Source organism: Falco peregrinus, chromosome 11 (genome assembly GCF_023634155.1).
Source record: "Falco peregrinus isolate bFalPer1 chromosome 11, bFalPer1.pri, whole genome shotgun sequence".
Lineage (NCBI taxonomy): Eukaryota > Metazoa > Chordata > Aves > Falconiformes > Falconidae > Falco > Falco peregrinus.
In genome coordinates this window covers 30,966,579-30,990,902 of record NC_073731.1, presented here as the reverse complement: position 1 = coordinate 30,990,902, position 24,324 = coordinate 30,966,579, and the positions used below count along the sequence as shown (strand labels likewise).

Below are 24,324 nucleotides of genomic sequence, written 5' to 3'. Positions count from 1 at the left end.
TCTAGAGAACGAAGCTGCTTAGGGAAAGCTTGACTACCTCTTCAATCAAAGAAAGAAGGGAAGGGGTGGGTGGGTGGTGGAATTACCAAACTAAAATTTTAAATTGAAATTATTTTGATACATTTATACATTTCTACTGCTGGAAGTCTGGAATAAATCCATGGTAAGCAATTATCTTATTCCCTAAGAACTAAGATCAGTGGGATCTGATTGCAGACGCTAGGGAACAGTATATGGGCATAGAGCCTTTGCCTTTTCTATACGTAGCACTCTAATACAGCAGTAGAGTCCTCTGCCTATTTGCATAAACACAAGTTCACAGAGCCTGACTTCTGAGCCATCTGTGGCACCTTGACGGTCCCTCCTTTATTAAGCCTGCAGAAAATACTGTGTAAGTATGTATTAGTTTTAGCTGCATGACTGTTTCAAAAAAGTGGGCTATTTTATCACTGCTCCACTCCTCTGCAGCAAGTCATCGTTTCATAAGTTCAATCTTGATGAAGATGTCTAGCAAGCACTTCGCTACAATATTATTCTCCATTAATGTTATAAGAACAGTAATTCATTTTTCAGTATGCTTTTTTTTTGAAGAGCTAATAGTGTTAAAAACATCTATCCAGTGCATGGCACTGATGAGCAGTTTCTTATATTAAAACCACTTTCTATCTAGCACATTTTGCATTTGTGTCCATTAAAATGCATGAAATATCTATCATAACATTTTAAGCACTCAGTAGCTTATTACGGGAACCACATAACTGCTTCCTTATTATCTCTTTTTGACAATGACTTTAATGAGTTATATTCAGGTAGTTGTTAAAATTTCCATCCAAGCACGTTTCTTTTTTGGATGACATGTCAAGAGGTTAACTTATGCTCCCTTCCAGCTGATTCCTAGGCCTCAATCCATCAGACAAGTCACTTCAAAGGAGATATTGCTCTGTTGAGTTGAGACATCGAGATAAAGTTGGCTTTCTGAGATGCAGTCCCCTTTGGGAAGTGTGCAAAGAATCCTTCAGCAGTTATTTGTCTAGGCAGTCTTGAAGGAACAAGACACAAGATGAAGACCAAGACATGGAATGAGAAAAAGCTATTAAAGGAAAAAAAGGGAGCTGTGGTTAATGTAGCTTATACTAATTCTTTGGTATTATTTCTCATTCATTTTATATTCTGTGAGATTTTTCTCCAAGGAGTGAAGCGCGTGTATGTAGAAAAAAACCATTTCATTAGTTAAAAGTTCCTCTCTGTCTCTGCACATTAAGCCTTTTCTCGCTAATAGTAAAATCTGTCTGGAAAAGAAAGACCAAATAGGTAAGTCAGCAATTCCATCTTTCACTCACATGCCATGAACTGTTTATGTATGACTTGTGGAAATGGGATCAGAAATGAAGAATAACAAGTATAGGTAGTATGCTCAGTACCATCTAAGGAGTGCTAGTTTTACCAAAATGTAAGCACTATAGCTGTGGAGTATAGGTGAAAATTACCTGTTGGATTTGTCTTGTTGTTATGCTGTACTTTGAACTGTCCCTGTGGTTTTTCTTATGTGAAATTTCAGCAGCTTGAAAGCCAGTATGCTGTTGTGAGGAGGGAACAATGTACACTGTGGGCTCTCAGGGAAAGAAGTGTTCTTGCGTCTCCAACTAATGTTTTGCAGATGATAGGAGACACTTAGGAAGTCAGTTGACGAGCTCATCGGCTATAAATAAGAGCAGCACTAGCTAGAAAAGACTACAGCGTGGATTCTTGATTTCCTAGCATTGCATAAACCAAGATACAGAGCACACCTTCAAAAAGTGTGAGTAGGAACTTCTGTCAAGAAGCTTGTTTGCTTTATTCAACAACAAAATTGTCATTCACTGGCACTAAGCACAATCCTTAAGAGATAACAAATGGCAGAAAAGCATTTGAGAGATTCTCTCAATGTTGAAATCAATTCCATCTACTCAATTTTAAAAGTCATGCTGTTTTAGTTTTATATGGGCATGCAAGAGACGGAGCAAGCAACAGCCTGGAAATAACAGATAGGAAAAGCTGCTTGACTCTACACGTTGTTAGCACGCAAATGCTTGAGCAGCTGTAATTGCAAAACAAAATTCTCAAAAAGTTGTGAGTGAAAAATGAAAAAGCTGAAACTCACTATTGCAGGTGTCACAGCTAACTTCAGTTTTGTTTGGCCACCATAAAATATATGCCTGGGAAAGTAATAGGTTTAGAGGCAGCTGAAGCGTAGCATGAAAAGTTTGGTGCAGAATGCAGAAAAAGCCCTTGTTTGCAGGTAAGAAACACACTTTGGTCTTTTGGGTAAGAAACCACATGAAGAAGCTGGAAGCGTTGCTGAAAATTTACATTTAATTAAACACCCTATTAAACGTACACAAACTGTCCCAATTAAAAGTGGTTTCTCAAACAGTACTTTTCTTCCTGATAAAATCTTTATTGGAATAAGTGCATAGTAATTATTCAACTTTTATCTCAGGAATCCTGAAAAAGTATGTCTGGGAAAAATGCTGGGTTTTTATAGGGAAATATTTATAGGTTCCCTTATAATTAGTATTCAGATTGGTTTTCTGCAGATAAGAAATATCTGACCCAACTCAAAAATGAAAGAAACATTTAAAGAATATTTGCAACATTGTCTACAATTTCAGTCTGAAAAATTCAGGGTCTTTTTCCCTTAAAAAAAATGTTACATTTATAATATAGATTCAAATGACTGTTACCGTGTACTGTTTACCCTTTTAAAATAGTACTAGAGCACTGGATTCTTAAGGTACATATTCACTTTATATGACCCTGCTACTGTTAATGTCGTAAGTGCTCTGCCCTATGGCCCATGTCATTGAGATCATCAGGAATCCGAAATTCGGAATGAAACCTGGTGCAGCTGAACCGCTGGCTCTTCCGAAGCTGAAAAGGTCCAAAAGTAGTCATGAACTGTTACCCTGTAGTGATGGAACTTTATGAAGATAAACATGAACCAAGAGCGACATGACATAGTGATGAAGAAATATAAATTAGAAAAAGTGTGGGTTTGCAAGTATTTTGTGAAATAGTTTAGGAATATGCAGGAAAATAAGGGTAGGCTTGTGCAAGTCAGAAAAAATCAGAGACAATCCCACACCCACTGAAGTCAGCAGAGGCTGTTTATAGAGCAGAGGTCACCCTTTGTATTCACCTATTTGTAATTTCTGAAAATAACCTGAAATGTCTATTTTAGTGCTCCTTGCTTGACTCCTGTCTACGTAGAAGCATCCAAGAATAAGCAGTGTCAAGAAATTGTGCTTTTCGATCCTTGATGAGTATAAACATATTTTAAAACTTTTAAATAATAACAAACAAAAATCTTTAAATGCTGTTCTCTTTACCCTTAACTAGGAAAAATGTTATAATTCAGCATTTTCATTTAAAAAAGAAGGGATATGAGTGTGAAATTTAGTTGTTAGTATTTTATAACAGCTGTGCATTGGGATGAAGACACCTGTAAATTAAGAGGAGCTTATTCTTAAAATAAAGTCACAGTCCAAATTTTTTTCCTTTCTGTGCTAACTAGTTGCCAATCTGCTTATTCTTAAGCACAGTGTGCAAGATATGAGGGTAAAATGAAATAATTTAAGTGTGGTTTTTGTTATGTTCATTTTGCCTAAACATAAAGGTAATGTTTTATATAAAAAAGGTAAATTATGGAGAAGCATACTTAACTTGTGCTTACTTATATTTTGTAATGTACTTCAGAGTTTTGACAGCCATGGTTTGATATAAATGGGCACAGTCAATATCAAAGTCAGAAAGGCTAATGTGTGATCAAAGCTCTTTTTTGCTTCTTTCCAGTTGTCAGTTATAATCTAACAAACTACAACAAATATTCCAATTCTCTCAGGGGAAAAAAAAAAAAAAAAAAAAAGCTCAAGTGTGTACCGACTTTTTCTGCAAAAATCACTGTAGGTTAGGTTCTTTTTCCTTCACGGGGCTGAAGTGGAAAGAAAGAGGGTAAACCTAGCAGTAGAAAAGAGCAGCACCAGTTCTTCAGACCCATAAGGAGTGTTTGCACCGTCAGGGTACGCTTAGTGACCTGCTGCCTGTAGCTGCCCTGTATCTCAGTCCTCTTTGCATTCGTTAGCTGCGTGACAGCGATTTGCAGATCAGCAACGCAGGTCCAGGTTATCACCGCTCTTTAGACAGCCATCTCATGGTGAAATCCTTCTTCCAAATCAGAACTCCTCTAGGTCTCTCTCAGATTCAGAGGAGATGGCAGAGTTCCTCTGGAAGCTGGGGCACCGAGTTTGAGTAGTAACTTGTAGACGTGATGTCTAAGGAAAAGGAGATTGCCAGGTGTTATCACTCTCTATTTCTTTGAAAGGGCTTAGGAGAATGTTCTCGCTTTTTCTAGAAATCCAGACCAGGGACTGTATTTTTTCTCTGCCTTTGTGTTTTCTATGGTTTGAGGTTTTTGGTTTGCATAGTCAAAAGAAGGATGATGAGTCTGCAGAGGTAAAAACCAAACTTTTCTTGGGAAAGCAGAACATGAACTTGAACTCATCTTAGGATCATTTTCCCCCCCTTCTTTTAAGCCCACATCTCACAAATCAGTACTTTTGACAGAACTCTGATTCCATGCAGAATCAATGAATATTAGAGATCCCGGCTGCTGTTAAAGTCATATCAGAGCAATGAGTATTTGCTTTTAAAAAAATGAATATTGGTATTGCTTAAAATGGGGGGTTCATGCTAGTCTTGCTACTGTTTTACACAGGAGTTGCCAAGTCAGTTCTTAAAATTTTCAGTCTGATTGCTGTTATAGGAAGGGGGAAAAAAGCAAAGACTAATAACTCGAGATGAATTAGCCATTTTTTTTTTCTACCAGATTTACAAAGTGTTAAATAGGAGGTGAAAGTAATTTTTCATTAAAACAAATTTTCATTATGAAAAAGCTCTCTAATACAAACATTCTGTATGGGAAAATTTCAGTATTGTAAATGAATTAAAATTTCTCATTTTATTTTTCCTTCTGTGATACACTAACTTACAGGATTTTCCTTTAAAAACCAAAGAACTAATTTCAGGTGTGTGTGTATATATATATATATATATATATGGATTATTTCCACCCACCCCCTGTCTATTATTTAGTGCCACTGTGTCTAGATGAGTTCCTACAGTGACGCAGCTCAGCTTCTTCGTGCCCTTCCTCTCCTTGGTGGCCAGACTTTCCAGCTGGCTTCCCTTACTGTCATCCTTCCGTGATCTTTCCTCAGGCTCTGTTACAGGAGTGTTCTGGGAACTGGGGAGCTGCTCGAGGAAATGGGATAGCTTGTGAAATGGCTGCTTTCCTAATGTGCTGAAGTAATTTAGGTAGAATGAAGTCAAGGATGTTGACTTGAGAGCGTTCGTGTTAAGTGCACGTTGCTTAAAGCGAAGTGCCTAAACATACTCAGCCTAAAATTCTTGGAATTTTTCATTATAGCAGCCATGTCAAACTAAGGTAAAAACAAATTAAGATTTACGAAAAGTCACACAAGTAGTTTGTGGAAGTGAATCTGCTGAATACCAATTCAAAGCCCTAGCATTTGGTTGCACTTAAAAAAATTTAGCATGATTCAAGGCAGGGTATGACCTTACGGTGTGTTTGTAATGCTGTGTGATGTTTGCAAGTGCACGTATTTTTACCTGCAGTAAGTACAAAGTAAATAATCTGGCACTGAAGCTTGCTTTAAATTAGCATAGAATTGCCATGTATTGGAAGTTCACGCTCACCTTAACCTACAGCAAAGTCAATTGTCAAGTTCAACATAATTTCTGAAAATTTGGCTGAAAACGTTCAGCAGTGAGCTGACAAAGCAACAACCGTATGTTTCAAGCTCATTGACTTTGCTGCGCTTTAGTTCAGGGCCTTGGGGCAGATTCATAAAACCTTTAGTACCTTTAGCACATTTTCTGATAGTCATGATCCTCAGAGAACAGTACAAAAGAGAACCTGCACTCTTATTAAAAATACAGAGATCTAGCTGACTTCTGCTTTTAGCTTTTAAAGATACTTTTCTTTCATTATTTCCAAGAAGAAGGAAAATTACATGTCCTTAGGGCTGTTTGTTTCACTTGCTTAGATATATGACTTACAAAACTAAATTAAAATGTAGCTGATTCCTAACAATAAATGTTTTAAGTAATGTGTTGAGTAATGTCTCTGAGCTGTGTTAGAGGTTTCGTATCGCAGTTACAAAATCAGTTTTATCCTCTCACATACTCTGAGTTCACATATAGTTGCAATTGCATTTTCAAAACTATTTTTTCAAGAAATATGGTTCACCTTAATATAGACCCAATTAACAAAGCACAGTTCCCAGTTTTGAGAGCATGTGCATGTTCTACACATACTTTGATGTGGCAGGAAAGTCTAGAGGCTGAGACTCACAACTCAAAAGTTTACTACTTTCTGATGTTTCTTTCTCTCTCATCTTGGTGAAATTCAGTAGTGGTCCTCGTTCCGCTTGCAGAGAAAGGCTTTCACGAGACGCTGTTTACCATCAGCACAGCACCTTGGCAGACACCAAGAAGCCTTAGATTTAATTTAGTCTGATAGATCTATGTTCTGCCCTCCCATCTTGATCCACTGGCTCTCTTTAGATACTTGTGTGTCACCAACAGTTAATATCTCACAGCTCTAAATGAATTAGTGGATGAGTATGTGCGCTATCATGCCCCAACTTAAATAGCTTTCTTAAGGCAAAAGGTAGACAAAGCTGGGAGAGGGGACATGCTGAGTCAGACCACGGGCACGGGTAGTGAATTCACAGAAAAAAGAGAAAAGAAACAGGCAAATGATTACAGAAAACTGTGTCCTCAGACCTGGATATGGTACTTGATTCCAGGACTGGTTGGGGTTTACATCCTTCTCTGGATTTTTCTTCCCTGGTGCATGCACTACATATGCTGGTTTTCCTTAGGAGTGAACTAGATCAATATTAAATGCAATCTGTTTGTAGTCTGGTCATGTAGAGGAAGCCAGTAGAATTTTCAAATGTACCTTGTTTAGCTTTCTGCATTTCTGTATGAGTGCATGTACAGAAACAGATTTAACGTTATATTTATGTTACCCAAAAAAAACCATGAGCAAATCTATTCTACAGCTGAAATGAAGGCTAATGAATGATATTAGCAACTCTGATTGCCTTCATTTTAATTTCTGAAATGTCAGGTTTTGTTTTTAAAAGTATCAAAAATACCCTAAACTGCCAATATTTCACCCAAATTGCCAAAAGCAATTTTGCCTGTAATAAAGCTATTGTGGGCTGGAACATTTTGATCAAGCAGCACAGACTGATATGTTTTGCTTGATACTATTCAGTGAATGTGCTGTTCTTGTGGAATTTTCTGTATGACTCTGTTAGGAAGAAAATACAGTTAACAAAAAGTCTTTGACCTGCAATAAGACTTTCTCAAGTTAATTTACCAATTAGCTTTAAATGATAAACTGATACACATCATTGATCTTTAAAAGGCAACTAAGATTTTCTATTAGTAAGAAACATGCATAGTCAGGGAATTTCAGGCTGATGCAGATGCAGTCATTTAAAATACAGTTGATTCACTATAATTATTGGCTTCTTAAATTCAAGTTTGCAAATGAGTTATTTGGAAGACCAGAATTGTCTCTGCAGCCAGCCACCAGAGAAAGGATAATGAAGATTAAGATGCCTTCCCCTATTTATTTTGTGTTTCTGCATCTAGTTCTGGAGGAATCTTTTCTGAACTTGTGCTGCAGACTGGTGTGTAATATAGCTGCCCCAGGAGGGTTGCACAGTGGCTGGAGACTGGCTGCTTGCTGAAACACAAACCTAGATTACAGACATGCTAGATTTACCCTGGAAACCAGGATAAATGAGGTGGCACGGTTTTCTGGTTCTGCATCAGGTGTTTACAATAACACTCTTAGGTGTCTCTCGGAGCCGTTCAGCTGTCTTTAGTTTATGATGCGGCTTGCTATGTGTATTTTATTTTAGCTGTAGGACTCCATCTGAAACCCTGGCATCCCTGATCTCAAAGTAATATTCCCTGTTAGCTAGAGTGATCTCAGGTTTTGCCCTTTTGTCCACTTATTCTCTCAATTTTCAAATGGGAAATGCCACCTGACACCGATTACTGCAGTATGCGTAGTTATCTGTTAGCGAACTAGGCTGAAACCACTGATTTTTTTAATACTTTTTTTTTATACAGACCAATAGAGAGTAATGATTTGCCTGTAACTAACTTGGGTTCCATAGGTTAGTGTAGCATTCACCAGACTATTCACCGAACTCTTGCTAGTCTGTTTACTTTGCCTTTCTTCTGATACTTTATTTTTGAAACGCATTTTTGATGACAGAATCAGGCTCCCAATTCGCAGAACTGAAGGCCCCAATCAAGTCTGGGTGGCATTTTGGTATACACCTTGATGCTGGTGCATGGCATTGCAAGAATCAGTAATAATTCCTGTGTTTGGTTCAGGCAACTAGTTTTGAATGTGTTTTGGTACAATGCCAAAAGCTAGTGTCTTGTTTCAAAGTGATTGGGTTTTCTGTGAAATTCTGTTGGCTAAATGATCTCCCAATTTAAGTACAACAGGATAGATACCTACAAGAGAAAAAGTAAGTCTGTGTGTTACCATCAATTAACAGACCCATTTGAATTCAGCTAATTTTCAGCGCCTAAATTAGGCTGAACAGGCTCCTCACAAGACAGCAAAGAGAGCAGGAATCTTTAAAGGACATTTAGAACATTCAGCACACTGAAAAGGAGGTTTTTTTCTTCTTGGCAGTTCATACTTTTTGCCTTTAAATTTAAAAAGGGCCAAAGGTAATTAAGTTCTAGCTGAGGTGATGAAAACAAGCTATGCTGAACTTTGGGTGCCTAAGTAAAGCTGTAACTTAGGATGCTTGGGGCTTTACATTTGCATATCCTAGTTCATAATGAATGGCATCAAATCAAGATTTGCACCTCTGACTGGCTGCACAGTCTGTGTTTTCCCATGTAAAGAGGCGGCTGTACAAGCAATTATCTGCTTTTAACTGGATGTGTAGATTTTACTGGCATGATGGACTATGAGCAAATTGTGGGATCCATAAAAGTGCCTATACTTTTTTATTTGGTACTATCCATTCGCTCTAGGGATGCATAAAATCTAGTAGTTAATTAAGCCTTTAAAACAGGAAAAGAGCTGAACACAGATGTTGGTAATAAATTTCATACTTAAGCGAGAGCAGATACTTAGTGGATTTTTGCAGGTTACAACTTGCATCTGAAAGGAAAGGTTTATGATTAGTGTATTAATATCTGAGAGAATTAGTAGCTCAGAAAGTCAGCAAGTGCTGGGTACATGAAGCAAATCAACTGTATCGTGTCTAGAAGAGGGAAATGATGCCAGGGGAAGGACAGCATGGGAAATAAGTGTGGCGGGACATCAGGTTGGAAGAGTAATTATCAGTCCATAGAAAGCAGAAATATTTTATTTTTTTTTTTTATTAGGGCTCTTGCTTTTCTTCTCATGGAAAATATTTAAAGAAAAGAAGGGGGGGGGGGGGAAGCCCCAACCCCCCAGAAGTGGCAGTATGGCAATATGCCAATTCCTATTTAAATACAACAGCACTTTCTGCTGGTGCAATTTGAATGAAGTGGACTCAGATCAGTGTAAACTCTGAATAAGACTGGAGAGCCAATGATTTAGTAGATTTATAGTTAATTCATGATAAACCAGGACAGAAGAGTTTGAACTGTTATGATCACAATGATGCTTAAATTAATTTCAGGTCACTGTATTTGAAATTCAGTGAGGAAAGTGCTAGCAATGTTTGAGGTTGGCCAATGCCATTGAACAAAATCTGTTTGGACTTTTCTTCTGCAGACCTTCCACTCTTGTGTGGTGTCCAGGAATTCCTACATGGGTTTGTGTTCTAAGCATTTAGAACATTTTCTCCTAAATACACTGCTCACGAGCACATTTACTACTTTTATATACAAAAGCATCTTCTTGGTCAGGAAGCAGCCCCAGTCAGAAATAGGCTTTGGGAAAGAAAAGCCTCTTCTTCCATTCAAGGTAGCTAGTTTCCACGAGGCCAGGACTGCTTTCAGTGCATTACTCCCATGGTGTGTTATACCCAGGTTCATCCTTGTCATAGCCATTTGAACGTAGTTCCCCTTAATCCATAAACCAAAATAAATTTTGGGTTGCGTGCACTGCAAACAGAGGCAGCTCACAGGTACTTCTGACCTGATTTTTTTTTTTTTTACTCTGAGTACTCTTGCAAAGGAACTAGACTGATACATAGGAAAGCGTACACTTAATTTGACAACAAAAGAGTTTACAAGTCCCTAACCATTAAAAGATAATTGAAATATTTGCCTGTATAAATGTGAGCAGCCAGGTTGGATTTGATATTTATATACAGGGAGGCACCTTTACGTGGATGTGACACTACAGAGGGTTGTTAATGTGAGAGCAAATTGAAATCGCATATGCTTTATAGATCTTGTAGAGATCTGTTGTGACATAAGGGAGACTAAGGAGTTCAACTACTTAAAGTAATAAAAAAAAAAAAAAAAGAGTTGGGCTAACAAATTAAGAAGGGTTAACAGGTTTAAAATAATAGTAAGTGATGTATTTTTAGGCAAGCCTACTGACTTTCCCTAAGATTTTTACTCATGTCCTTTAAGCATTTTTTGTAAATTCATCCCTTGCCTCTCAAATCTAGTTTGAAATTGCATCCATTGCAATGCCCAATAGAATACAGAATAATAGGAATTGCTTAGAGTGTTATTCACTGCATCTATATAACCATACCCAAAGATAACATTATTCACTTATTCTTTATGCAAAACTGGTCTTTCTCTTGTCAACAAGAGTAAACACGTAAGGAATAGAACAATTCAGGTAGCTGGCACCAGTGTGTACATATCCAACTCTTTCTGCTGGGTTTGCACACCTGGTGTAGCCTAGTGTCAATACAGTGGCATGGAGAAAGCAACATGATGTTATCAGAACCTCACTGCCTTTGCTGCAGCTAGTATTTTTATTCCTGGAGGTCCCTTGACATGCTCAAAATAGCAAAGACTGCATATAAAAACAGGACAATAAACCAGCAGCAATTTAAAAAAATGCTGATAGATAATGGAAAAAGTCTAAGATTAAAACAGTCCAACATGCTGAACAGCTCCATCAGGCTTTTAGTGTCTTTTTCCCTCTGTGCAGTCTTGAAGTCAGAGAGGCTTTGATTTCAGGCAATGTCATATAGTATCCATACATTAATAGGCCTCACCCATCACAGTTAGCCTGCACTGGGTGGAAAATAATCCAAAAAGAAATGTGGAAGAGTTTCAGAGCCAGTGGCACAACCCTTTTAAAAGAAGGCTGACACATGGGATGCAGTCACTTGGAAGGACGTAGTGGAGGTAACGGCCTGACTCAGTGCAAGCCTAATGTGTTTGTGTCAAATGTCTCTTTATTTTATGACAGTTATCAGCAGCCTTTGTTCTGCCACAGGAATGGCGAAACAGGCCAGGGAGGTCTTTATTTTGCAAGAATGTAATATGTTAATTGCAGATTAACTTTTGGCAGTCACCACATAGGTCCAATGGCTGGGGTTTGAGCACAGAAGTTTGGATTGATAGATTCAATGCTTGGTCAATCACCCGTATCCATGATGGTTCATAGTCAGGATTTTTTTTTTTTTTTTTTTTTTTTTTCTTCCTTGGTCAACAGTGTAAAGGACAATTTCTATAATCATTTTATTCTGAGAATTTTTTTCCTAGGTATTAAAGATACCCTTTTTCCTAGATCTGTGAATACTTCAGTTACTGCAAGCACATTATGCTACACAAATACAGAGTTGTATTTGCTTCAAAAGTGTTGTACCACTTAAAAAATAGCCGATTACAAAAAAAATTATCCATTAAATGAAAAAGGAAAGTATGGTTTGAAGGTGCGCTAACATCAGAAAGTACTGGATCTGAATATTAACAAGTCATCTGGATGATAAAGGTAGAAGATTATCTTCTGAGAAGCCCTAATAAACAAACATAGGCTGAGAAGCTGACATAGATTGAGAAAAAGTATAGCACTCGTGCACACACATTTACCACTGGTACCTTTCCCCAAAACTATTTTTAATGAAGGAACAAAAGTCCTTCTGAATACCTTCTGAAGTTCTCCTGGCTGCAGCAATCTCATTTCTTAAAGGCTTGAATATGACTGGAAAGTGCCTAACTAATTCCATGTTGACTGTGCCTGTTTATGACAACCTGGTTCATTAAATGTGCATCTACAGTACCTTTCTATAGCTAAATATACGTTAGAAGTGTTTTAACGCAGTAGCTCTATATTTTGAGGTTTGCTTATACTTTGTAATTTTCTTGCTTTATGTGATCTTTGGTGAGTTTTAACATTTGCCCAGCCAGTCTCTCTGTCTCTCTTTCTCTGTGAGGTTCACATGTAAACTGATTTAAAGATTGCATAATGACTGTTTGGCATATCCTACAGGCAAAGGTCCAGAAACCCTTTTTGCTGGCTATAACCTCAATGATAATGAGTGGCACACAGTGCGTGTGGTTCGGCGAGGAAAAAGTTTAAAGTTAATGGTGGATGACCAGCAGGCCGTGACAGGTAGTGTGGCATTGTGACTCCGTGGTACTGGGGGGGAAACACAAAACAAAACACTACAGAAGTAAAATGCCTTTATCTGAAAGCAACACGTAATTTCTTTCTTTTCCTGGGTAAGATCCAAAATCCGTGTTATGCATCTTGAAATACTGGTGCTACAAGCACGTTATTACACTTAATGTTACTCTAACGTCGCTGTTGGAATTAATGAAAACCTTCATGCTGACTTAAATGAATGTTTTTATACAGTAATTGGAGAGAAGTGATTTGATATATCACTAATGAGAAGGCAAGTAAAATGCTTTTGGCAACACACTAAATTTATACTAAGGTTAAACTCAAAGCCATTGCTGTATGAAAGACTTTAATAAATGTTTGAAGGATATTCTATTGTGTTTTAAATCTTGCATCAGCTGTCCTCAATAATTAGCTCTTAGGCTACAGGTTTTTCTCAGATACTAAAATAGCAGTTGGGATGGGAGAAAAACCATGACATGAATGCTAGCAGGTGTTAGAAATATATTCCTATGTATAGATTATAAGAAACGATAACCGAGAAGACTTTGATTCGGTTCTGTTAAAGGTAAGGCTTACATATGTGGCGTTAATAGCAGCAGACCTGGCTTCTGGTCCTGATTCCTTGCACAATACAATGTGCCTAATTTTGTGTTAGCTATTTAGTATTTTCCTTTGTTTTCATGTAGTAATGCATCACTTTTATCGTTGGCTCTAAGTTTGTGGTTTGGTTTTTTTTTTAATGGCAACAATTTTTAAAAAGGAAAGCACCTTCTTTAATAGTCCTTTTTCACTTCAGCAGAACACTGAAGACCATGTTGCTGGTAGAAAAATAATTGCTGTGTACTCATATAGTTGCAAGAATATATTTTCTAGAATCAGAAATTACCAATAGATCTTCCAGAGGTGAAGAAAAAATTTAGTCTGTGTCTATGATAATGGTTTGGGTCATTCTCCCAAGAAAGTTGGTGGCCTAAACCAGTTATTTTCTTTGTAAAAATAAATGCATAATATTGGAGGAACTACAGTGGAAAATGTCATTATCTTGCTGCTTCAACTGCAACTCGAGTAATAAGGCTACTTTGGGGACATTTTCTAACCAGGGGAAGCGTTTTAGACCTGAATAAAACTATTGTGTCTAGAACTAAATGCGCACTTCTTGGGCTCCTCACGGCAGATTTCTTATTTACAGATACTAGGGGTTACAAAGCCACCGAGAAGTACTGTTTTCACCTTGGGTTTCCATCCCAGCTGCTCAGTGCAGCTTCAGAGAAGTTCAAAATACATGTGAAAGATGAAGATGAAAACCGGGAGGGTTTATCATATATAGTCTAGTCAGATGAAGTGATAGGTAAACTTGCAGGGCTGCAAGTTGTTGTAATCACTCTCCACTGCAAATAATTGTAGTTACTATGAAATATCATGGTCTCAGCAAATAGCGGAGACACTGGAACAGGTTTCCTAGAGAGTTGGACGATGCCCCAAGCCTGTCAGTGTTTGCAGCATTTGGATAATTCTCTTAATAACATGCTTTAACTTTTGGTCAGCTACGGGGTGGTCAGGCCATTGGACTAGGTGATCATTGTAGGTCCCTTCCAACTGAACTAGTCTGTTTTAGCTGTTAAAGCCAGCAAAGCTTTTCAGTTCCCTCCTGATCAAGCAAACGTGTCTCCTGTGCATCCAGCTTTCTGGTGCAACGCTTGTATTCTTTCCACATGCCAGTATCTGTATGAGAAGCCGGCCAGTTGACTCAAAACCCCTCTCGGTTCTTTGAGCTGGAAGTTGCCTACATTTGCATGGTCCACAGAGGTTTGATGTTCTTCATCCAAGGGAGAAAGTCATCCCAATATTTCACAGGTAAAAAGTTTTCTTAAGCTCCTCCATCAGCGAGGAGGGAAAACCGGCATGAGAGAAGGAGCTAGAGGGAACTTGGAAGTCTGATAACATGGGAAATCTCTTGTTAGTCCCAGGAATATTACGGTTTCTACATGGAAAAATCTTTATTGCCATATAATGCCGTGATTTTTCTTTTTTTTTTTTTTTTTTTTTTTTTTTTTTTTTGGCAGCACAGCGTGTTGCCAAAAACTTCATGAGCTTAAGTTTCAAATCTACCCGATGCAATTTAATATGTAGAAGCTTTGAATTTCCTAAAGGGGTAGTGGAAAAGTTGCCACATTAGAATGTAGTGCTTTTGCTCTGCTTAGAACTCTTCTTCAGATGTTCCAACAGTCACAAATGTGTTTAAAATATAATCTGGTAGTTATTCATGTGAAAAGTTATTATAATCTCATAGGAAGCATGAGGAAAAAGCAGATTTCCTCCCAAAAATTCCAGTTTCCCCCTGCCACACACTGTGTTTTCCTATTTTGATCCCCTTTCCTATGTCATATATGAAAAAAAATCCCACCATCAGATCCAAAAAGCTTAAGCTGGAGGGGAGGGCATTAAGCAATTCAGTCTGACTTTCCCTTTTTTTAAAAGGTTAATAATACCACCTATTTATCCATGGACTGAGCTTAGTTATCTTAGACGAATGCATAATTTGTGCATGGATAAATAATAACTTTCAGAATCACAGCTAGCTTTCCTTGGAAGTCATATAGGTGGTTTTGAAAATTTTACTAATCATAGAACAGCCTAAATACTTGCAGCCCTGATTCAATTTGTTTTCTGGAAATGCATAGAAAATAAAAGTGGACTGAAGGAGGTCACTGCAGTCGGGTAATGGAAAGGATGCCTAGTTTATGGTTACGGACAGAAATCCATGTGGCCTTTTGTATGATATCCCGTAGCATTACAACAGGTAATGCATTTTGTGCACTAACCTGACAGGGTAAAACCGAAAACGAAACCCCAAAACCCCAGCCTCGTAAGCATGAACTGCAGTCTCTCTCTTTTTCTTCGTTGCTGTAGTTGCAAATGCTGTGGAGCATTATGTGAAGTCTCAAGTGTTGTTAGCATGTTTGTACAACTGAAATGTTAGAGATTTGGGATGTAAGCCCAGATTCTGGAAGTCTTTTATTATTACTATGCTCAAGAAATAAATTAATTTAAGGATTTAAGGTAGTGAATGTAGTGAGGATACTGTGCTACAGGCCAGAGCTTAGTGGATTTTTGCCATGACATTTATGCAATGCCATCTGAAGTGATATAAGACTGGAATACATCATGTTCCTCTCTAAAACGTGCTCTTCAGTGCTCTGACTGTGGTCCAGCACACAGTGCTTGGCCTTGCAGAAAGTTACAGCTTGGCATTTTTCAAGACTGACTCGTTACTGCAAGGAATACCTCACCTTTGCTGGATACATCAGGGGACGTACTTTCTTCAAACTGATGTTTAGAAACAAGAACATCACGAAGGCTGTCCCCGGAGGGGGGAGTAAGGTGCCTCCTGTCTTGCTCAGCCCGTATGACTTCAGATCCCAGATGCTGATGGTGTTCAATGACATCAGCAGAGTTAGTTCTTATGTAGAATGTACCCTGAAACTAAGTAAGCTGCTTGTAGATACTTATAATTAATTATTAGAGCAAATTTTGTGTGTGCATGTGTGGTCTGAATGGTGCTAAAGCTTGCAGAGCTATTTTCACTGTAACTTCACCCATTGCTGTATTTGTATCTCAGTGCTGTGACTTAACCTGTTTGTGAATCCATCTCCCTGGGCAAAGCCCAGATACCTGCACTTGCCTTGCCCTTTCCCCTGTTCACACACACGTACACTGACACTTGCGTATGAAACCCACGAAGGCACCGCTGTTCTAGCCCACCTCAGGGCTTTCTGCCCCACCGCTAAGCATGTCTGACTGGGTCAGAGCTCACGCTCTCCTCTTGGAATGGTACGTTCAGGGAAGGATGGAGGGAACCCAGCCGGTCAGCACTGCAACTGTGGGAACTTGCATTACAGAGCGGTTTTATGCCAGTATTTGTTCCAGCTTGGCTGGGTCTGCTGTTCACCTCCTTTGCACTCCACCAGAGACATGGAACAGCTAAGGAAGTGGGAAATCTAGGCCATGGCTTGCAAAAGGTACATTAAGTGCTAGAGTTAATTAGTAATAAAAAGCTGTTTTGTCATCATACCCACACAACGTGACCATGAATCAGCCTTGTGATAGTACTGCCCTACTTCTGTAAAATAAGCATGGAAAAATCCAACTTAAACTCCATTAGACAAGGCAGCTCTTCAGTGGACACAATCTTGATGTGCTGGGTAAGGTATTTAATAACAAGCTTAAAAACTAACCCTGGCAGACCTGATCTGTTTCTTTAGCGAAGTTATACAGTCAGCAAATGTCAGGCTTTCTGCTGCACAGGAGTCCTTGCATGACAAAGAAAGACTCAAAGGCAGCTGTGAGGCTTGGGTTTGGCCACCTTCCTGGTGTAAGCAAGTCACTTGCTCTTTTCAGTTTTTTTACAAGATGCTGGGATGCACTCTTGCTGCAGGCTTTCTGCTTCGTCCATCTCTTTGGCTTTGCCCCCATGGCCCCCCCAGTTTGTCCCCATGGTACAAAGCCGGTGGCTTTCAGGGAAGGCTCTGTCCACCCTCGCAGCCCAGGGTTTTGCGGCAGGACTGGCATTAATGTTCCTAAGACAGATGAAACAAGAATCCTTCCTTCTTCTTGCAAAATCACACACTTCAAAGCAAAACACATGAAATAATATCCCCCGAACTGTTACGTCTCTCTTCCGTGAAACTCTAATGTTTTAGCTCTGAGATTTACCTTTGTTATCTTCATGTTGTGTTAATTAATTGCACTTGCTGATAGTAAAGTCACATGTCTGGTTCAGTGTAACCAAAGGGAGGGATTCTGTTGGCAGTTTGATATACCGTGGTACTCTATTTCAGTTTAGAAATCTTGCCGTTGGCCTTATCCAAACGTGCTGAAGTCAGTGGAAAGGCTCCTGGATGTTTATCAGTAGTTTGGATGAATTTAGAGGAATCTTCTCTGGAGCCAAGAATTGGTCTTGCCTGTTCTGAAAAGTGTGAAATTGTTGCAGATACTTAATCACATGATGTGCTTTCAGACCTCCGGTTGCAGATGCTAACATGAGTTTTCTTGTACTGTTTGAAGGTCAAATGGCTGGCGATCACACGCGACTGGAATTCCACAACATAGAAACAGGAATAATAACAGAGCGGCGCTACCTGTCTTCAGTGCCTTCTAATTTCATTGGGCACCTACAGAGTCTTACGTTTAATGGCATGGCATACATTGACTTATGTAAAAATGGAGACATCGATTATTGTGAGCTAAATGCAAGATTTGGGTTCAGGAACATCATAGCAGACCCTGTAACCTTTAAAACAAAAGCAAGTTATGTTGCTTTGGCCACGCTGCAAGCATATACATCTATGCACCTTTTTTTCCAGTTCAAAACAACCTCCCTGGATGGATTGATACTTTATAACAGTGGCGATGGAAATGATTTCATTGTGGTTGAATTAGTAAAAGGGTATGTATGGATCAGCGCGACGACAAAAACGGTCTATTCAAAATGTGTATACAGGAGAGGGAAAGTTTAGGATACAAGTCTCGACCTGATGGGGCGCATGTGATTGATGAATGTTTCTTCTTGTTAAAACTTCATGTGCTTTATTGTGACTCTTTCTTTCAGATGAAGCTAGATGCCTGAAAAATATGAAAGTAAATAATAGGTGTAACTTCTATAGTGGTTATTACAAAGAAGTACTAGTTTGTAGCCTTCCTCTTGTTATCTCTCTATGTATGTATGCATGTGGTGGTACGTGGAGTGCCCGTTTACTTTCCAGAAACGTGGGACTGCATCTCAGCTCATCTGAACGAGTGGTGTTTTCTCTGAATTAAGGTTGCTTCCCTATCTGGCATTCATTGTTGTCTTCCAGTTTTACTAGGACTACTGAGGAGTACAAGGAAATAGGAAATATTAGACACATTAATTAGTGCCCCTTTGCTATGTAAAGAAAAAGGAAACTTTTCCAATTTTTTCTTTTCCCAGGTATTTACACTATGTATTTGACTTGGGAAATGGTGCAAATCTCATCAAGGGAAGTTCTAATAAACCTCTGAATGACAACCAGTGGCATAACGTGATGATATCAAGGGATACCAACAATCTCCACACTGTAAAGATTGACACTAAAATCACAACGCAGAGCACAGCAGGAGCCAGAAATTTAGATCTCAAAAGTAAGTATATTAATTCCTGTAGAGGGTCATTACGGAATGATAACCTGAAAAAAATTGTGTATGTAAAGTCCAATATAATTTTGTAATCCCATATGAAATTATTTAATTGATTATAAATATCAAATATTTGATAAAGTATTACAGCAAATATCCCATATAAAATATTTGATTTGATAATCATAATATGATTACAAGAAATCATATCTTCTTTATGTTAGCCTGACAGTGCTGGTGTGGTAGTAGTTCTGCACAGTTAAGTACCACCACTATAAATGTGTCAAAACGCCACAGGCGTTTAAAAAAAAAAAAAAAAAAGTAGGAAATTGTAAGACCACACAGTGGCCCATATATACCAAAATATAATTGAGAGAGTAAAGGAGCTCTAAAACGTCTACAAAAAAAGCTTGATTTTTATATGAGCATAAGTTATATGAGTGGCATGCAGAAACCACAGCCCAAGCCCTTTGCAGAACAGATGATCTGTGTCAGAGAATTGGGGAACATTTTGACCTATCCTCCACTGCTCAGTTTTCCACATAAAACCCACATTTTGTTGGGAAAATAAATGTGAAGCGATATTTTGATATCATAATATATCTCTTAAGTAAAGCAACCGTATGTGGCAGTCCCTCAATGTATCAGTTATAAATACAATTTGTGAGAAGTATGGGACCATAAACACGCTCACCTAAATATGTAATGTGTTGTAATTTCAATTGCAGGGTGCGATAAGCTGTGTTTTATAGGTCTAAAGCTACATTTTATAGGTCAGGCTAGGTTCTTAAGATCCTTTTTTATAAACCAAACTGTACATGTATATTTTAAAGTAAGTAACAGTCATCAGTTTTAAGGATGGGCTTCTGAAAAGCTAATTTGCATGAGAAGAAAGTATATTTTTAAAGGATGCATAAATATGCTTTTTAAATATTGCCTTCCTAACCAGCCATAAGAAAATATTTTCTAGTCAAGTGAAAAAGTATTGTGCATTTTAATATTCTCTATAAAAATTCTTGTTAGGAAAGCTAAAATTTCATAACAGTTAAAGAAAATTTAATATTTCAAAAGCTGGGGTGTTCAAAGTAGATATTAATATTCCATCAAGAGCTTATTCCTTGCTGGATTTTCTTTTAACTACCTCTGAGTCGCAGATAATGAGCTGACCTTAGTAATTATTCTGAATTTTGTGGTATTTTACATGTTTGCTTCACTTGAAAGTGCTATTAAGATGGTAAGAAAGACTGTGAAAACCACATCTTGATATGTCATAATCATCAAGAGATTCTTTATCAGAAATACTTGCTTTATAAATTGAAGCCTTTCAGATGGCTCACACTACATTCTCAAAATTGCATTTGAAATTTGTGTCATTATTTTACATTCTTGTAAATCTGTTCAATATTTATTGAGACAATTTAATATTTCTATGTTATTTGTGATGCTGTAGAGAAAACATAATTCTCATTTTTTGCAGTAAGTACTACTTATGTGTGTGTATATACATATTTATGTATTTAAACTTGGGTTTTTTTCCCCAGTATATTAATTAGATATGAGTAAATATCTCATTATATTATCAAAAATAATCTAGATTTGGGGAAAAATAATCCTGTTAAGAACTGATAACTAAGTTAACATAGTAATTTCATTTTACATCTCTTTCAAACAAAGCAGTGCTTTCCTACATTGCTTTAATTAAGGGAAAAAAAAGCTTGCACAACGTGCTTAATAACGGCACTAGAGGGCGCTGTTATTTCACCGAACACACTGCTTAGTGCACTCACAGGGAAAGCTCATCAGCAAGGATAACCTATAAAATCCAACATTCCTTTGTTTTCTTCGCTTTGAAAATTCTACTTTTGCTTTACCCTTTTGAAGTAAAACTGTATCCATATCTGGCGCATTTTCTAACCTTGAATTCCATGGGGGAAAAAACCTGAAGAGCATGAAAAAACATATTGAGATGTGGAAAAAAAAAACATTCTGAGGAATGTGAAAGGTATTAATGCCTACTTTCTACAATTCACCACCCAGGAAATGTGGCTAGTGAAAGAATAACCACCTGACTTATTCAGTACAGTAATATACAGTAAGCATCTTTCTCAAAGGGGTCTAGCATACACAAGTCTTTAACGTCTGTTCTCGTAGTAGTATGTTTCCTTTTATTATTTTAATATATTGTACCATGTTTTGCTTGTTCAGCTTCCCTTAAACATGGCACAGCATATATCTGGAGAATTTTGGTTGTGTTTTGGGGGGAGTTCAAGCTTATACATTTTAGCCAGTAAGGCTAAAAACAAGAAAAAAATGCCTTTGATTATTGTTTTTTCTTCCTTTGTGTTCAGTTGAAATGCCTTGCTGTAGGTTGTTCTTTTCTGTTTTATGTCAGTGTTTCTTACGATGACACATCGCTGTTACTCTATAACCACTCCATACACTTCACCGATACAAACAGCTGTGGTTAATCCATGGTCCTGTGTTATTTTAGCCCTCGCAACAAAGCAAATTCAAACTGATACTTCCTGCATGTGCTGTCAATAATTCTGTTTCACCAGAGTTAGCGTTATGTGAAATAGAAATGTGTGCAGATAATGTAGAATCTGCAGCCTTTCTAAGGAATTGTAGAGTTACCAGATTTCAGATGCTGAAATCCAAGCTAATTCTGGAAAGATAAATCACATGTATGTAGGTCTTTTTGCAAATACACAGTGAGTTGGGTACGAAGATGGGACACAGAATGCGTTGTAAAGCCTGCAGAGCATGCCAGTTGTCTGGGAAAGCAGACGGTTGCCATAAAATTATGGGAGAGAATTTCCACTATACATTTCATTTTGGGTGTAGGAGTTGGGCTATATAACGTAGGAAGTTTGTCATTACAGACGTGGGTTCCCTGGATAACCTCTGGTACAATTTCAGCGGATTAGAGTGGGTACCTGTGGAAACACATTAAATTCTCCAGCTTAATTATTGATGTAATTGGATGAGTAAATTATAAATTGGAGACAAATAAATGACTGAACATAGTCCTGTGTTTGGATACCAAGCACTGTGTTACTTTTCCTTGCAGAGAAAATTAGCAAAGCGTACTCAGGTGCATTTCTAGCAGGTAACCCATGAAGATAAATGTCTCTTGACAGCAAAGGCGGCGCAGCTCGAGCCTGCCAATGTTCCCGTTACACAGCAAATTTCCTTTCATGTATTTCATGAGCAGATTCCCTGTCCTGCTTTCAGTTCAAGGCCTTCCCAGACAGAGACAGTTGGGTGGAAGGGAATTCTTGCTTGCTGTACTTCACGCTGTGCTTTTATGGTCTGAAGGGTCTGAGTAGCCTTGAAGGGGCACCAAACTGCAAGTGAAAGTGAGATGTGACTTGTGCTCTTGCTCCTCACTGGTGCCAAAGAAAAGATGGTTCCTTCGTTTGGACTGTAGGTATTAGAAAATCTGTAATGTCTCTTTGCTCTTCACATTTTCATCCTGTCATGTGGGAAACTGGTGTACTATCAGAAACTGTGTTTTTATATATATAAATATGAAGACACATGATCTGCTTATGAGGAGGAACATCCTCAAGCATGATTTTGTATCCACTTCCCCACTAGGGTTTACTTTTCCTTTTGCTTCTCTCCTCCACGTATAGGCACGATTTTAATTCCCAAAGTTTTCACCACTTTCTTTAAAGAGCAAATATACAAAACCTACAAAAATCTACTCAGATTGCTCTTGGAATAGATCAGAATATTAAGATATCTTAGCATTTTAATTGTTTAGAAATCAAAATCTCACACTCATACAAAATGGAAAGCCAAGGGCTGCTGCTGCTGGTTTAATCCTAACAAGTAGTTCGAAACTTTTCTAGGAGTTGGTAGTTTCAGTGCTTCACTATCGCATCCTATTCCAAACTTTCTAGCTATGCTGTATCCTCCAGGTTGAAATGCAGTTTTCCTAATTTTGGTACTGGGCTAACTATATTTTCTAACTGAAAGGAAATCACCATCACAAAAATATCCTACCCAACTCAACATTTATGGTTTAATTTTTGCTGCCTGTGCATCATTCCATATGCTTTTAAGATCTGCTTTTTTGATTTGACATTCATACTTTCAGCTTGTCTCAATGTTATCCTCTTCCACGTGGCCTTCCCAAACGTCAGGTTTAGAGTCTGTTGTAAGTTATCTGTTATTCCTGTGCTGTTCTATCACTGCATCCGCAAAAACCACTATTCATATTAGAGCATATGTCACAATCGACTTCCTTGGATTTAAAAAAGCTGTCTAGATCTCTTATTGTCTGTTTTACTTTTATTTCTGTTGCTGTTCCCTGGCCCCTGGTTTCCTTTATTCCTTTGTGGGATATGGCTACCGTTGCTATACACATTTACTTTTACATTTGCCTTCTCCAATAATGTGAAATCAGCCCAGTCTGAAGCATCTGAAAGAAAAGTAATCGTATTATTATCTGGTATTAGCTCAGTGGTTTTACAAATGCACTGAAATATACTTCCATGTACATAAAGAGTCACTTCACAATTAATTAATCCTTGTAAACTTTTAATGCAATTAACTACATTATCATTAGGTCTACTAGCCTGGCATATGCATTGATGGTAGTCACTTAATCAATTGATATTTCATTTGCCTGTCGAAGTAGGCTATTTATGCTATGCAAAACTGAGCTAAATTAGTCTTGACCATAAAGAAGATTTCTTGTTCCAGCAATGGAAATTGAAATCGTTTCAGGTTCACATAATATTTGTCCCTGTTGTTTTATATTGAGCCCATTATTATTATTGTTGCTGCATTATATGTTCTTTTTCTATATTACAAAGGCTCTGTCAATGGCAGCAATCCTTCATATTTCTCCTGCTAAGCAACAAAGCTTTAAGAAGCACCAAAAAGTATTTTTATATAAAAATGCAAATTTTTACAAATCATCGTGTATTAATGCTTAAATTTCTCAAATAAACATGCATGAGCTAATTGTGATGACCTTGCCAGTGGGCTGTGAACTCTTCATGCAGAAATAATGTTCTGTTCTAAATGCTGGGTTCCAAATATGGTCAACAGCAAATAGGTCTTCCTAATGAGACCTGTTGGAGGAGGCAATGGCAAATGCAGCTGTTGTCTTCCTGATAATGTTGGGAAAACTGCGGGGCTTTAAACTGAGAGCTCTTCTTTGAGACTTGCCGTGTAGCAAAGACGCGGGGCAGATCCACAATAAGCAATCAGACAACCTGGTCTAACGCAAATTCCTTTATCCTCCTTTCCACCCTTGCCACATACTGCTTCTAAACAGCTCTGCTGTCTACCAGGCTGTGAAAATAATTTTGGCAATGCTAAGCCTCCAGAAATTGTATTCAAATTTCCAAAAATGTGAGATGGGGAAAAAAAAATTAAAATGTACCCCAGTACTTCTGGATTCAATAAAAATCAAAGAATACACTCCAGTGCTTGTGCTGGGCTCTGTGAAATTAACAGTAATCTTTTGGATTGTTAAAGATTAACAATAATCTTTCAGATTGCTCCAT

The 24,324-nt window shown here is 38.0% G+C and overlaps 1 protein-coding gene across 20 annotated transcripts in view; it reads left to right on the top strand.

Annotated features, from left to right (window-relative positions):
* Positions 1 to 24,324, top strand: part of NRXN1 (neurexin 1) — a 730,400-nt gene that overhangs the window by 332,773 nt on the left and 373,303 nt on the right. For all 20 annotated transcript variants that reach the window (XM_055816040.1, XM_055816058.1, XM_055816057.1 and 17 more), the window contains 3 exons: positions 12,509 to 12,631; positions 17,711 to 18,092; positions 18,615 to 18,805. In XM_055816040.1, the coding sequence (XP_055672015.1) occupies positions 12,509 to 12,631; positions 17,711 to 18,092; positions 18,615 to 18,805 (696 nt within the window). The remainder of the gene's footprint in view (positions 1 to 12,508; positions 12,632 to 17,710; positions 18,093 to 18,614; positions 18,806 to 24,324) is intronic.